Source organism: Bubalus bubalis, chromosome 12 (genome assembly GCF_019923935.1).
Source record: "Bubalus bubalis isolate 160015118507 breed Murrah chromosome 12, NDDB_SH_1, whole genome shotgun sequence".
Taxonomy (NCBI): domain Eukaryota; kingdom Metazoa; phylum Chordata; class Mammalia; order Artiodactyla; family Bovidae; genus Bubalus; species Bubalus bubalis.
The window spans coordinates 98,550,970-98,566,407 of NC_059168.1; the positions used below are offsets into that span (position 1 = coordinate 98,550,970).

Here is a 15,438-nt window from a genome sequence, read left to right on the forward strand (position 1 = left end):
GTTCAGGACTGATATCCTTTAGGATGGACTGGTTGGATCTCCTTGCAGTCCAAGGGACTCTCAAGAGTCTTTTCCAACTCTACAGTTCAAAAGCATCAAAAGGGCACATATCAAAGCTTTCTAAAACTGCTAGAATAGAAAAAGGAGCTTGGAGGAGTGCCCAGGTGGCGAACTGGTTAGGATTCTGGGCTTTCACCACTGTGGCCTGGGGTCAATCCCTGGTCCCTGGTTGTGGAACTGAGAACCCACAAGTTGTGCAGTGCAGTAAAAAACAAAAAGAAAACAGAGAAGAAAGAAAAAGGAGTTTGGATTCAGTCATCCCCCACTCTCCTCTCACTGACTTTTCAAGAGGCTGGGATGGACATGACTGGATTGGTTACAGAGCTGCTATGCTGTTCTTTTATTTTTGTTCTGAATGAGCATCTCTCAGAAAACAAAGAGGGCCAGTATCTGCTTTATCATCTCCCTCCCCACACCTAGCAGAGTGTTAGGCATGTGGGGAAACTGGTGGGAGGTGAGGGAGGCCGACAATAGAACACGGGCTTTTTCAACTTCTTGTTTCCAGAGCTAGTGCCAGATGCCGACCAGGGCAGACGAGTGGGTGGGCACTGCAGAGGGCTGGAGAGGCTGGGTTTGGGCCATGGCTCAGATCAGACAAAGGATCAACGAGAAAGATTTTCGTTTCTGTATCAAGCTCTCTCTGAAGGTCTCAAATCTGTTTTGCATCTGGTAAATGCAGCCAACTCCCCCCCCACCCCCATCACTAAGAAGCCAGAATGATTTAAAAGAAAAATCTTTCCTTTTTTTTTTTTTTTTTTTTTTTTTTTTAAACAGCTTCTGTCCATGGCCTTGAGACTCGTTCTTTGCTGGAGCAGGAGGTCTTGGGAATTTTGGAGAGCCATGATTGTGTTAGCCATTTTGCACCCAGACTTGAGTACTCAATTAAACATTTTGCTGCTACCCACTGGAGGAAAGGCCTTGGACGCCATCAGCTGTTCCCAGAAATGCACACCCCAGGGAGGAGTTACCCTGGCCTGTTTTCTCTGCATGGAGGATTGCAGGAAATGCCTCTCGGCCTCCTACGTTTTTCCTCCAGATTCTGTAAAGCTGCTTTTGGGGTGTGGCCACTCCTTTTCTTTTCTCTGCACTCTGGGGGAGTGAGGGAATAGGGGAGTTTTTCTTCATGATCAGGGCTCAAGCCAGAGCAGCTTAGAAACTTGATTGCAAATCCCAGTTACAGGGAAGAAGCCAAAACTACTGAGGACCAAGAAGGTCAGGGTTGGGCCCCGGGCCCAAGTCCTGGTGCAGTGCCTACTGTCTTTATATTTATTTAAAGGGGACGGTGCTTAGTAACCAGCAGGCAGAGGCCTTCCAGAGTTGCAGAGCTCCTGGTCTGCCTGACTGCACAGGAATGATCTGGGTGTTACTCTCTATGGCTGAGGCCCAGCTGTCGCCAGGAATGGGGGTGGGGAAAGGGCTTCCTAATCGAGGGCTTCTAGTTACAGAGCCAGGCCCTTAAACTGCTAAGACTGTAAGGAACAGAAATTCCACAAATCCTCTCTTTTTCTTTTCAGCATCCTAGCATCCACTATCACAATGCCTCCCTTTCCTATGGCAAAGCGCACTGTTTAAGAAGGTTCTGACTGCCTTCTGACTGCCTTCAGATTCAAATCCTTGCTTTTCCTCTTGCTAGCTGCCTGACCCAGGGCAAGAGACCCAGCTTCCATATCAGAGTGCTCTTTTGAGGAAATAATACTTGAATCATAAAATTATTGCAAAAAGATTTTTTAAAAAGGTAACACACTTGAAATGTTCAGCATAGTGCCTGGTACATGAAGGAAAGTCAATTGTGGCAATTAGAGTCTTAATGTCTTTGTAAATAGAACTCATGCATCCTATTCTACTGGCGAACTGTCAGAAAGCTCTTGATGTAAGAATATACAAAGTCATTAACTCTTCAAATCTCAGAATGACGGGTGTAAACTGCATCCTTGCCCCTGCCTCACCAGAGAGAAAGCTGACTTGATTGAGTCCCGGGCACAAGTCTTCTCCTAGGGAAAGGGCACAGGAAGAAGAGAAGCACACGGGTGATCTCACCCTTTGGGACTCGGTGTTTTTCCGGCTGGGGCGCGCAGCATCCCCAGGCCGACTGCAGCAATGGCCCTGCCCCGCCCTTCACTGCAGTCCTGGAAGGGCTCCCAGGGGCGGAGGGATGGGGGTGCAGAAGATTTTCTGCAGGGCGGGGAGGGGCAGGTCTGGAGGATGCTAGCTGCGGGGAGGGCGGTGCGGTTGGAGCACCTCCACCATCCCGGGCGGAGGCAGCGACCTCCACTGCACCACCAACCCCTACCCGTGGCGAGCGCGCTCCTTGCCCATCCTCCCGCCGCCCTGCATCGCCGCTTCGGCTCCGTCCGGGTGCGCTCGGCCCTTTCCGCCGGTGATCGGGCGGCAAGCCGGCGGGAGCTCCGCCCCCTTTGCTCCGCCGGCGCAGCCCGCCCCCCGCCCCTCGCGCCGCGCCCGGGCTCTTCCCCCGCGCTCGCGCCCGCCCGCCGCAGGAACGCGCGCGGCCGCCTATAAAAGGGGCGGGGCGCGCGCGTCGCCGCCACTACCCGCTGCGGAAGGGAACGGCGAGGAGCCGAGGCCGCCGAGCCCCGTCAGTTCCCCCAGCACCCCCGCCCCCGGCCCGACGCACCCACTGCCCTCACCCCCAGGAGCCGGTGAGACAGGGGAGCGGGCGAACCCGGGGAGGGAGCGGGGCCCGAGGGCGGCCGACCGCTGAGGGGGGAGCGGGACAGCCCCTGAGACGGGGCGGGGCCGGCGCGCGGACAGGTGAGCCTGGCCGGCCTCGCAGCTCTCTCTCAAGTGGGGCGGGGAGCCGAGCGAGCCGGCGGCGACCGGCTGGCGGCGCGTGGGCTGCGAAGGAGTCTCGGGGCCGAGTCTGGGCGCCGGCCGCTGGCCGCTGGAATGTCATTGACTGGGCGGAGGGGGCGGCGAGGCCGCCGAGTCCCTCCTCCCCCGCACCCCACCCCACCCCCGCCCCGCAAGCCTGACTGCGGCCCCGCCCGGCCCCATCCGGCAGCCGCAGGTGGGGCGGGGGCTGTGTGGCCCCGATCGTTTCGTTTCTCCCATCTTCCTCCCGTCAGAACGCTCCCCCGCCACCGCCCCCAGTCCCTTCCCTTGGTGGGGAGCGACTTCAGCAGCTCCTTTTCCCTGCTCTCCGCCAGCAATGTTTACCCAGCCCTGGAAGGAGGAAAAGCTGGGAGTAAAGGGCTCTTTGACCTTAATTTCATCCTCTGTGGCCGTTCTTTGGCCTTCTGTGGACGCCGAAGGGTCCAGGACTGGCCATCTCCTTTTCTTTCCTGTAATAAACATATCTTCCTTCCCCAACCGTGATTTGCGTGTAGATAGCAGGAAAATGCGGCGCTTGACTTTGTATGAGACCCAAATCAAATAATTTAAAAGCTTTAAGAGTCCCCCCCCACCCCCCCGCCTCTTGCCGAGAGACCAAGTCTTTTGAGTCGAGGACATAATATTATTTGTATAAAATTCTGCAGCCTTGCCGGTGTTGAATGACAGAGCAGCCTTTTGTTTGAAGGACGTTCCTGCGAATTTGGTTTAGACGCTTCCCAAAGAAAATTGCTTTGAAAAGTCTCTTTGATGTACTGGGATAGAATGTATTTTAAACAAAGGGCTTGTTAAAGTTAAGGGTTGAATGTGTTTTAAATTAAATGGCTCAGAAAGCTGGGTTGAGATGGTGCAACACCTTGTCAAATCTCTTTTATATAATAGATCCTAAACTACGTAGGCCCTTTGTTCTGTCTTCCTCATGTTATTTTAGAAGAACTTACCATGATGGCTGTCATGGAAGAAGAGAAGAGAGAGCATATGAAATATTTTCATAATGTGTTGAGAAATGGCGTCGTCATAGCAATTGGACTTAACTAAAACAGAATATCAAAGATGGAAGGGTGGGGGTGTCTGCAGCCAGGAAACAGAAAATCTGAATAACAGCAGTGGGAGCACTCAGCTGTATGAAACCATGGAGCCAAGGTTCCAGCTCATCAAACTAGTCATGTATTTTCCCTTTTGTTTGCAGCTAATGTCAGTTTTTTGAAAGGTCAGATTGAAGTCCAAGTTTTAGAAATGTGCAGCAGGAAAATAAAAATGTGCTGCAGGAAAGGCCTCTGCAGGAAATTAGCTATAAGCCTTTTTTAGTAACTGGGCCAGTATTACTCCCAGGGACCCTCAAAGTGTGTTAGCTGTTATCCAGGGACCTAGATGGAGAGCCAGTGGATTCGCTCTCTGCTGGACAGGTGTGAGGCAGGCCTGCAGTAAACCATCAGCCGGGTAACATTCTTTGATATGTTTTTGGTCTTTGGCAGGGTGTTTGTAGTAATCTAATAATTAGAGAAACCTGATACGTCACAGGCTCAGAATATGAGCTTGTCAAGCAATCTGATGAGCAGGTTTAGGTGGGGAGGACTGGTTTTTAAGTATATCTTTGGGGTCCCTGGCCTAGAATTTCCTCTGCTCTTCCTTTACCTGCCTTCTTCCCATGGTGGGGGCTGCCGACTGCAGATGCTGAGAAGTGGGTGTCAGGAATAGTCCACAGTCCTGGCATTGCTGAACCTGCGCTAAGGACAGTGGGCGCAAGGCCGGCCTTGTAATCTATCCTTCGTGGGCTATGCGAGGACTCTGCTAGTCATGCGCCGGATCTGCTGCGGTCCATCAGCTGTGGTCAGAGGAGGTAGCAGAATGCAGTGTCCTGATGGCAAATGCTGACTCCAGGAATGCGGGGGAGGCATGCAGAGTGAGCACTTGGGGCCAGTGGACCCGAACAGCTGCACTTGTACCTCTTTTGCATGTTCCTTTCAAAGGGGCTTTGAACAGGAAGTAGTGTTTTGTGAAGGAAGTGTCCCAGTAAACTAGGCCCAGGTTAGATTTCTGTAGCTTGAGTTCTCTCTCGTTTCTAATGATTTCACAAAGTTATACTGTTTTATGACTGAAGGGAAAGGAAGACAGAAATCATCTAATACTGGCAATCCCAGCTCATTTATCGGGATGTGGGTTGGGCAGGAGGGCATGTCTAGTGTTAAAAAGGATATTCAGTATTATTCAGGATTATTTGAAAAGGGGGGAGACTGAGACCCAGAAGAGGGTATGACTTGGCCAAGGCAGCACCTCTGCTAATACCAGGGAACCTTGGTTCTTTCTCAGGGTTTTTTAAGGGTTTTTAAGTCCCTAATGGGCTTTAGGGTTTTTAAGTTTTTAAGTCACTAGTGGGATTTAGAAGCTCTGTAGAATGAAAAGGGCGCTGGGAGGATATCTGAAATTTGATTTGTACCTGTATTCATGTATCTTTCAGGATCTGTGTTCTTCGTTTTGAAATCACTGTGTTCAGTTTGCCCTTAGAAGCTTGTTATCTTGCTCTCCCTGCTCCCTCTTTAGACACCACATTCTTCCATCATGCTGTCATCGTTTCGTAAACGCAGAGTCCAGGTATTTGAGCAGCATGCAGGAGATGTGTTACTTTTTCGGTTTGGCCTGGCTTGCAGTGAAGACCATATGTCGCAGAGGTTGAATGATCCTAAGAGAGGGGGCGGAAAAAATCCCTGCCTGCATGACCTTTCTGTTAAGCACATTGCATAGGATATGGGCTTTTGTTTTTTTTCTCTGCTGTTACTTGAACAAAAGTCTTAGTAGATTTATTCTCAAATTTGCAAAGCTTTTTGTTTTTTTACCTTCCTCTTATTAAGGCATGAATGTATTAATTTCTTACCACTCTACTAGTGTTTGCATGTAGTGTTTGCTCATTTTTAAAATTTTAATTATGGTTCTTTATTAATTACTTGGTTCTTAAGAACCAAGGGACTAAACGCATTACCTTAGATATTTAGAAAGTATAATCTGAAAACATGTAAAAATAGTGTTTTTCAGTTTGACAAATATTGTAAACTTGGGTTTGTTCCCTGTTGCCATTGACTTACTTTTTTCGCCACAATTCTTACAATGAAATGGAGCTTGCATTATCATGTTTAAAAAACTCACTATGTTTTTATACACATACAGTATTTGAGTGTTTGCTAAATTGGACCTTTTTCCAAAAGAAAAGTGCTTAAAATTAGTGTCTTGATATCCCATAAGCCGAACTCTAAACTCTGCAAATTTCCTGTGATTATGGGTGATAAATCCAAGGCAAGCCCTTTTATAAATCAGACTGGATAATTAAGCAAGGTTTATAAAAATGGGCACATGATACCTTTTTCCTATTTTGAATCTCACTAACAATATTTTGCACTTAAATACCTCTCATCTGAATTTTACAGGTTATAAAAGGTAAGTAGCAGCAAGGTAGTGTTTGAGGCATTCAGAAGTAAGTTTTCTCAACCATGTTTCTGGATTTTGATGCAGTGCAGTATGAATGAATCTTTTGCTGCTTTAAGCTGAATCCCTGCTCACCTCTGCAGAATCCTTCTAACAAGTTCAAATGAATTAACCAAGCTGAAGGCTGACGTGCAGATCTACAATCCTGATTGGAATGTGGTTTAAGCAAAAATATTTCTGGCTTTCCCATGGTTGAAATTAAGTTATGTGCTAGTTACCTCTCTGCTTACCCTCAGGCCTACCACTAAAATCTGTAGCTGAGCTGGTTTTGAGTCAGTTCACTTAATCTGAGAATCAATTAGCATCAAATTTTATGGGTGCTGGCACTAATTAATTCTTTGGTGCTTTGTTCTGGGGGAGCTCTTCCACATCCATGGATGTCGTTCTCCTGCTTTGGAAATGTGCTGGCTTTCTAAGCCAGGGAGAAAGGGCATTGTTGGTTCTGCACCTTTGGGCTCTGACTAAGCAACAAACACAAAACCGATGGATGCTTCCTCTGACCTTTTGCTCTGGGTGATGTTTATGAATTTTCCTGTAGAACCAAATGCTCTCCTCATTCTGTTAGTCCCGAAAACCCCTTTGCCTGTGTAAAAAAAAAAACAAAACAGTGTATCTGGTGTCCTGCCTGGGGTCTGAATTCATTCTGCACTGCTCCAAACGCCCCTGTCCTCACGGCAAGCTCAGCTGGCTAAGATGTTCAGTTCACTAAGATGTCCGCAGTCCCCACCCTGTTTCCAAATAGTGACTCCTCTGGCCTTGGACACAATTGTATTCTCTTCTGAGGTTCCATAGAGAAACTCTCCTGACTGGATTCTTCCACTCTCTGAGATCGCGTGAAGGTGTCCTAAGCTGCTGTTTCACTGCAGGTACCCAGTGTGCAGGGTTCAAAGCGTTTGACCTTTGGTTTGAAAGTCCCTGCAGTCTTTTCCATTGCTTAACAGTATCCTTCCCTCCCACTTCTTCTCCCCACTCTCCAGGGACAGACCCCTCCCCTCACACCATGGTTTTGTAGCCTCTGTGGATTAGGATAAGGCTTTACAGAATTCCCTAGGTACCAAGGAGTGCCTCAAATAGCTGTCTGTGGGTGATCATCAGGAAGACAAAGATAGGAATTAATGGCCAGCTTCTTTTGTAGGGATCATTTCCAATTGATAATGTGTATTAAGTTGGTGTTGGTTATGAGGAATCCTTCTCATGCATGGCTTTAAATTGAACTAGAACTTTCTAGCCAAGATTCACATCTTTAGACACCCACTTTCTTCCCAGAGATCTAGCAGTGTTGTACGAATGCTGACAAGTCCTTTTGATTTATTATAATAGAGGACATAGTTGTAATTCCTGTGTTATCCCCTGTGCTCAATTCACATTACTTGCTGAATGATGCAGCTAACACTCTTGCTGCATTGCAGCATTTAAAAATAGCCAGTCTTCTCTAATAATTAGTTGCCAAAATCTGACCTTTTTTCCTTCAGTTACCTTAAATGGGAAGCTGTCCTTACACAGAGAATACATCCAGCCGTTCACTTCCCCTCCTTCATTCTCCACAAACATAGACCTGATTGACAAAATCAGAGTCCTTCTGGTGCTTTGAGATAAGCAGTCGGTTGATCACTGTCCTGGAATTTGGCCCCTTTGCGGTTTTTAGGCAGTTAGTGGAGTCTGTAGGTAGGTCTGTATGGTTGGAGATTGGTGTGTGTGTGTGTGTGTGTGTTTTAATGGCACATTTCCCAAAGTCTTCCTTTCTAGCTTTCAAAAGGTGTTAATCCCATTAAGGCTGGGAACAGCTTAGAGCTTTCTCTGTGGAGTCATCTTATCAGTCAGCTGCGAATTTCTGGCTGGGGGCGGAGTCCTTGCAGTGTGTGCAGCACGCTGGCTGACGGCAGAAAATTCCACCAACTCTCAGAGTTTTGGGCCAGAGGTCGTACGTAGTGCCTTTGAGTGGCAATAGTTTGTTGTCGATACGAAATTTGTTCTGGTGTTCAATGTAGTCTGTGGAAATGGCCTTCTTAGGATCCAGAGAAACTGGAACTTGTATGGGGACAGCTCCCTGTCAGGCGAAGGAGTAGCAGGAGCTGCCGCGAACCTGTCTTTGGTGTCTGGTGTGATTACAGCAGAGGGCGAGCACGGCTGGCTTGCAGATGCCCGGCTGCCTGGAGACTTGGCAGAGCTCCCACCTCCTGACGTCAGCTGATCTACTGCAGGAAAGAAAAGTCCATTATTGCCTGACCAGAGCACTTGGTATAGAATTGACTTGTTCTACTTCACTGGGGTGACAAAGAGGGCCTTTTAGGTTGGTTAATTTCAGCAGGGCCTCGCTGGACTGTCTCCCTGGATTGGTAGGGTCAGATGGGCAAGTGCAACCCATGCAGGGGGGCTTGCTCAGGGGGACCCTTTGCAGTATTATGTTGGGCGTTCTTTTATTCATTGTAAAGGGCTGCTTCAAATGTGAGCAGAGATTTCCATGACAGCTAAGGGAAGTGCAGTGAATCCTCTGATAAGGGGTGGCAGGACAGACACCAGAGACTGGGCATCTTGCAGAAAGGCACCCACAGGGGAGTTGTAGTCACAGGCGTAACTACCAGTACACGCCTTGGAAACTTTATAAGCAATCAAAGTAGACACACAGTTTCCTGCTGTTTCTCCATCTTAACTGTTTCCGGAGAGATGAGAACAGAGCAAGTATATAAATTATTCTTAACCCTAATTGTTTACTAACTTTAAGAAGACTGAATCTTGAGACTTTGCTGGCAGTCCAGTGGTTAAGATTTCACCGTCCAGTACAGGGGGTGTAGGTTTAATCCCTGGTCAGGGAGCTAGGATCCCACATACCTCGTGGCCAAAAAAAAAAACAAAGCATAAAACAGAAGCAATTTTGTAACAAATTCAGTAAAGACATTAAAACTGGCCCTCATTAAAAAAAAAAAACACAACTTTTAAAGGAAAGGCTCAATCTCAAAAAAAGTAATTTTGATTTTTTATAAAATAATTCATATATCCTCCTTCCTTTTTCCTCCCCTTAGGTGGGGATGGACAAGATAAGCGGTAGTAAAAGGAATTAAAAAGTAACGGCATCAGCTCTGATCACGTTAGAATCCCTGTTTCTAGCATGCTGTTCTGGGAACCAGAGCATCCTGGGTCACCCTAGCTCCACCACTTGCTTATTAGATGACCTTCTTTCTCCTGATCACTTAATAATGAAGTGATAGCAGCTTCTTTATTTCCAAATTCAGTGTGTAATTGACTTTCTAAATAGGTGCCAAGTTCTGTGGTCAGAGAGTAAGATAAGGTCTTTTTTTAATATAGTTCCTTAGGAACTCTCAATTCCCCAGTTCTTGTGGTTAGTCACTCAGTCATGTCCAACTCTTTGTGACCCCGTGGGCTGCAGCCTGCTAGGCTCCTCTGTCCATGGGGATTCTCCAGGCAAGAATGCTATAGTAGGTTGCCATGCCCTCCTCCAGGGGATCTTCCCAACCCAGGGATTGAACCCAGGTCTCAGGCACTGCAGGCGTATTCTTTACCATCTGAGCCACCTGGGAATTCCCTAGAGAACTTACCAAAACACAGGGGGAAAACAGTAATCACACGGCAGAATGGGACATGGTGATGCTCTAAGAGGGGGAGAGGGAGTGAGGGTGTCTGCTTCAGGACTGCAGAGAGGACAAGCTGCCTGAGGCTTGGAGGGATTGAATGGTATTAACTGATCAGGTTGGGGGCGGGGGGTGGAGAACATTTGAGAGGGAGCTTTCTGCTCAGGGAATTGGACCCACCCAGGGTTGATGAGAGAGTCTGATGCAAGATCTGCCTGGAGCAGAAAACACAGGTGAATGAGTGAAGTGTTTACATTCTAGTAAATGTGGCGGACGCGGTAGTGATTCTTGTCAAGATCCGTGTCGGAAGTCAGCCTTCTCCCAAAGAAGCTGATGATCTAGGGCTGCAGCGTGAGCGAGCACCGCCCTGCTCTGAACAGATGTTTAGTTTGCCCAGACCACCCTCAGTTTTTGGTATGAAGGACTCTTGAAGCCTGTTTTCAGAATAGAAACTACTGTTTCAGACATGGGCTATCTATTCATGATACAGAACTGTGCCTTTAAAAAAATTTTTTTTTTAATTAAACTTTATTTTGTACTGGGGTATAGCCAGTTAACAATGTGATAGTTTCAGGTGAACAGTGAGGGGACTCAGCCATACACGTGTCCATTCTCCCCCAAACCCCTCCCATCCAGGCTGCCACATTACGTTGAGCAGTTCCCTTACCATACGGCAGGTCCTTGTTGGTTATCCACTTTAAGCACAGCACAGTGTACACGTCCATCCCAAACTCCCTAACTCTCCCTTCCCCCATCCCCTCCCACCAGCAACCAGATGCTCAAAACTGCCTTCTCGAACCAGATTTCCTAAGGTCCCACCCTGCCAAGGTGAAGGGTGCAGCTGTCCTGGGTGTGGGCCGCCCACGCTCAGTCATTAAGGTCTGGTCATTAAGTTGACACCCCGTGGTGTAGCTTCAGTCAGCATGTTCTAGCAGTTCATTCAGTCACAGAATCTAGCTGTTAACCTGAACAATATGGAAAATGAAACCCAGGTGGACTGCTGAGCTCTCTCTTTATTTTCACCAGTGAACTCGGGGCTGCTGCTCCAGGAGCACTCAGCAAACATTTGTTCATGACCTCTGTCTGCTAGGAATCAGGACACAACAGATACTGCATTGCTCAGTCTTAATTATACCGCGGGAAGTATGTGTAAGTGCCGTGTAAATCTACAGAGAAGTGTGATTAAATCTGAGAAGGAGGGAGGGAAGAAGCGAGTGCAGCTTCGTAAGGAGGCGAGATCCTGCAGTAGCTCATTTCAGCTCGTACTGACCTGAAGGGGAGTTATCTGGACAGAGGAAAGACAGAACATTCTGGCAAAGGAAGCCTGAGCAACCAGCCTGGAGTCTTTAGAGAGGATAATGTGTTTGGGAGGAGGGTATTTCTCTGTGCCAAGAGGGAGGGCGGGGGCCGTGGGTGAGACCTACCAGTCAGGTGTGTTGGGTCAGGTTGGAAGGTCCAGCTAAAGTTTAAGATGGGTTCTTTCCTCTCTGAGACGGAGCCAGGAAAGGTTTCAAAACGTGGAAATGACGTGGCAAAGAATCTGTTTCTCTTCACAGTCAAACAAATAAATAAATTGGACTTTGTGGTAGGAAAATAACAACAAAAATAACTGGTTGCTCTGTGGAGAGGAACTTGAAAGGAATGGCGGGTGATAAGGCTGAAGTGCCATCGTATTCTTTTCCCTCAGAAGACAGGTCTCCTCACAAAAAGATAGTCCTCAGAGTTGGCTGGGTGCATGCCCGTGCTTTTCTCGAAACCTCTTGAAGCTGCTTTAATCTCTCAAGAGCTGGAAACTGCCCAGAGCTCAGCAGTGCTGTTTAGCTCCCAGCAGTGGGGGCAGGGAGTGGAAGCGCACAGGGGCCTCTGTACCCAATCCTTGACCCACTAATCCTTTCCTGTTGGCTGGGCGAGGCGAACAGATCATGGGAAGAGCTCTCAAATGTTTCTCAGGCAGCACAATTTTTCTGTCTTGTGTAAATTATGCAAAAACAACTGGAGAGACCATAAAGCTTATTTGGTCTTTTTTTTTTTTTTTTTTAAAACACCAAGTCACAGACTCTTCTCTGTAGAATATAAAGTTAGAAGGGTCTTGGGACCATCTCACTATCACCTGGCATTTTTAGTCGTTCTAGGAAATTGGGCTCAGGGCGGGAAGGCCGCTCAGACGAGGTCATGTGCCACTGACAGGCGTACTTGCTCATTGTTGTTAGTCTGCACCTGTTTCCTTCTGGGCGTCCTTCCTTGGTTAGAGGATAAAATAGCTAATTCCTGAGATGAGCAAGTACTGTTTTCTGCCACAAATAGGTCAGGTTTTCTTTTTGACGTTAAAGTTTGGTGAAACTGTCTGGAAATCCGAGTTTAAAGTTGAGGTGGAGTGAGTGCTGTGGGGAAGTACCACCTACTCAATTGGCCTGAGTTTGTGGTTAACTGGAGCAGGTAAGAGTCAGGTAGGACAAATTTTTCATCTTTCTTGTTTTTAATATATAATGTGATTTTTAATTTTGTGCACTCAGAGGAAGTAAAGCCCGTTCGTTGCCCAGGCTCTTGGCACCCCTATGAAGACTTGTAGGATTGATTTTTTTTGCGGTAACTGAGAAATCCACTACTTTAGGTAAATTCTATTGCTTTGTGATGTTAAAGACTCACTTTATTTTTTTTAAGGGGACTTATTGTTTTATTTTTTAACACCGAAAAAAGACTGTTACTTTATAATCATTTCCCTTTTCTTCACTGAGTAACAGGCTGAGATGGAGAAAGATGGAAAAGCTGAGTTAAGAGTAAATGTTCTCTAATCTTCACACCATGAAATGCACAGGCTCAGATGAAAGGATTGTTGAGTGAATTTCTCAGTAATTCTTTGAGCTCCAAAGTTGGTGTTTCCTTTGAATTCTCAAAGCTCTGTAGAATTGACAGCACAGATCATAGTTCTTTCCTTCACATCTCTCACCTGGTCTCTTTTTTGCAGTGCTGGTGAAGTGTCCTATGAGGGACCCACATGGGCAGCTGTTCTTTACGAAGCATGGGGTCTGGGCTTCACCATTAAATCCTGAGAAGTGACGGCCTGCAATTCATTTATCTGCTCAGGCCCTCAGAATTCTTTATTTCCTTCCAAGAGGCTAATTCCATTAAATCTCCATTCAGTCTATTTTGGTGTCTTGCGCTTAACTCAGGGCTTGCTGCCTTTTCAGAAAATGGACCCAAGCGGGGTCAAAGTGCTGGAGACAGCAGAAGACATCCAGGAGAGGCGGCAGCAGGTCCTGGACAGATACCACCGCTTCAAGGAGCTCTCGACCCTGAGGCGCCAGAAGCTTGAAGACTCCTACCGATTCCAGTTTTTCCAAAGAGATGCTGAGGAGCTGGAGAAATGGATTCAGGAGAAGCTTCAGATTGCCTCGGATGAGAATTACAAAGACCCAACCAACCTGCAGGTACGTCTGAGATGCGAGCTCAAATGTCATTACTCAAAATTTGTACAAAGATAGGTACTGAGTTATGACCTTGAGAGATTGAGTGGCAGGGAGAACGTAGGCCAGACATCAGGAAGGACTGACTCACGATTCTGAAAAGCCTTTAGTGATTGTATCAGCGAGCATGAATGTGGAATCCTGCAGGTTCTAATTTCTCTTGTGGGGATGTTTTAAGCTGATGGTTCTCAGTCCACTGCTTGGCAACCATTGGTGATCCTTCAGTTTTTTTTCAGGAAAGATCTGGGTTGATCTCTTGGAGTATGTGTTTTTGAGACAGGTATGCTAACTCAGTGTTGTTGCTGGTGAAAGTTTATAAAGCTGTTTTTTGAAAAAAAGACAAAGCCTTTCTTCTCGTTCATTTTGGTGAGAGACTTCTTTTTAGTAAGTGGCGCAGTGGTTGTGCCCATGGTTCTTTTATTATGCCAGAGTCATCTGAGAAGAGAAAATGATGAACGCTGGTGAAGGGGCAGGCCCTGCCCAGCTCTGCATGTGATTAAACAGAGGTACTGAGAAATGGAATGTAGTGAATCAAGTCAGTCAAAGAGTATGGCTGCTAAAACAAGCTAAAAAAAGTGTCATGTAATGAATGAATGTGAGTGGCTTAGTCCAGGATAAACAGTACCTGCCAAGAAAAAGCTCTCAGTATGGTTCTGTACTTCTGAGAGGGATTGGATGTCCATAAAGGCTAGTTTCCTGATAGAGAAGCAAATGAGGATATTCTGTAGCATCTTGCTGTCTGCCAAGTTGCGGTCCTCAGTGCCAGGCTTCAGGGGGCAGGTGTAGATGCAGGCATAATTTTGCGTAATTGAGGTGGTAGGGGATGGGTGGGATGCTGCGTGAGGGTCCATCATGAGAGGCAGTGGGATGCAGGCGGGGAGGAATAGTCGTGGGGGGGGGACGGGGGGGCGGGAGGGAGCAGAAGGGTGTGCCGCTCACTTCACGATTCCCCGGCAGGGCAAGCTGCAGAAGCATCAAGCCTTTGAAGCTGAGGTGCAGGCCAACTCGGGCGCCATCGTGAAGCTGGATGAGACTGGTAACCTGATGATCTCAGAAGGGCACTTCGCATCCGAAACCATCCGGGTGAGTTGGGGCCCTCCTGGCGTGATGGCCTGCCTCTGTCTGGCTGGTGGATGGGTGTGGGTTAATGCTTACCCATATGTTTGGGTTCCTGAGGAGATAGATTTTCCTAGTTTCTTAAAGGAATTTGTGAAGTACCCTAATGGAGCTCCCTGTAGCCTGCCTTTGTAATACAAAGACTCAGTATGCCTGTAAAGAAGCATGCGTGTGCTCGATGAGGAAGTTAATGTTCTCCTTATAGAACAAACAAGGATGCAGGTAGACTGTGAAGAAGAGTGATCACTGGAGAGAAGAACATATTGGTGAATTTAGGGATTAGGACACAAAGATGAGTGCGATCAATCACAGACACCGTCAGGTTCTGTGTCAGGAAGCTCTCTCTGGATCTTGGTGCCTTGCCCCAGGAGGGTTTACTGAGGTCTGGTCAGCAAGCCTGTTAAAGGTCCGGCTGTGAGGAATGACCTCACAGTGTGCTACCTGTTGGTCGGTGACCCTGGCTGTGTAACTGACTATGAAGCAGGAGTCCTCAGACTCTGTCTGACTTGTTTGGGTGCCATGCGTTGGGTTTGGGGCCATAATTAGTTTTTCTCTGTTTTGTTTTGACAATTCCAATGCCAAGGTATTAAGGGAAAACAAGGCTTTTTAGGGTGAGGTATGCAGACTTAGTTTCTCATGACTGGATGCTGTCTTCTGTCTTTGATTTCTTTCTTATCTACGTGTTTTGTTCTTTATTATCCTAAGTCTCATTCCATTGAGGGACCAGCCTTTTCAGTCCTTGATGTGTCAAGGCAGTCCCAAAGACTGAGATGGAAGCTACATTCTTAAGCCCCAGCTAGAAATATTCCTTCCTCTGCCGTTCCCTGAGTGAGATCCACGGTGGAACATCCACAGGGACGTCATTCCCTTAGGATCTCGTCTAGTGG

The 15,438-nt window shown here is 47.3% G+C and overlaps 1 protein-coding gene across 9 annotated transcripts in view; it reads left to right on the forward strand.

The window, feature by feature from the left end:
• The first annotated feature begins 2,590 nt into the window (after positions 1-2,590).
• The window catches only part of SPTAN1 (spectrin alpha, non-erythrocytic 1), a 58,483-nt gene continuing 45,635 nt past the window's right edge, over positions 2,591-15,438 (forward strand). For 8 of the 9 annotated variants that reach the window (XM_044926417.1, XM_044926421.1, XM_044926423.1 and 5 more), the window contains exons 1-3: positions 5,452-5,499; positions 13,160-13,399; positions 14,393-14,518. In XM_044926417.1, coding sequence (XP_044782352.1) covers positions 5,467-5,499; positions 13,160-13,399; positions 14,393-14,518 — 399 coding nt within the window. In that variant the 5' untranslated portion in view covers positions 5,452-5,466. Of the gene's footprint in view, positions 2,718-5,451; positions 5,500-13,159; positions 13,400-14,392; positions 14,519-15,438 lie in introns of those variants that run through there. The other variant, XM_044926419.1, reaches the window with a different exon arrangement.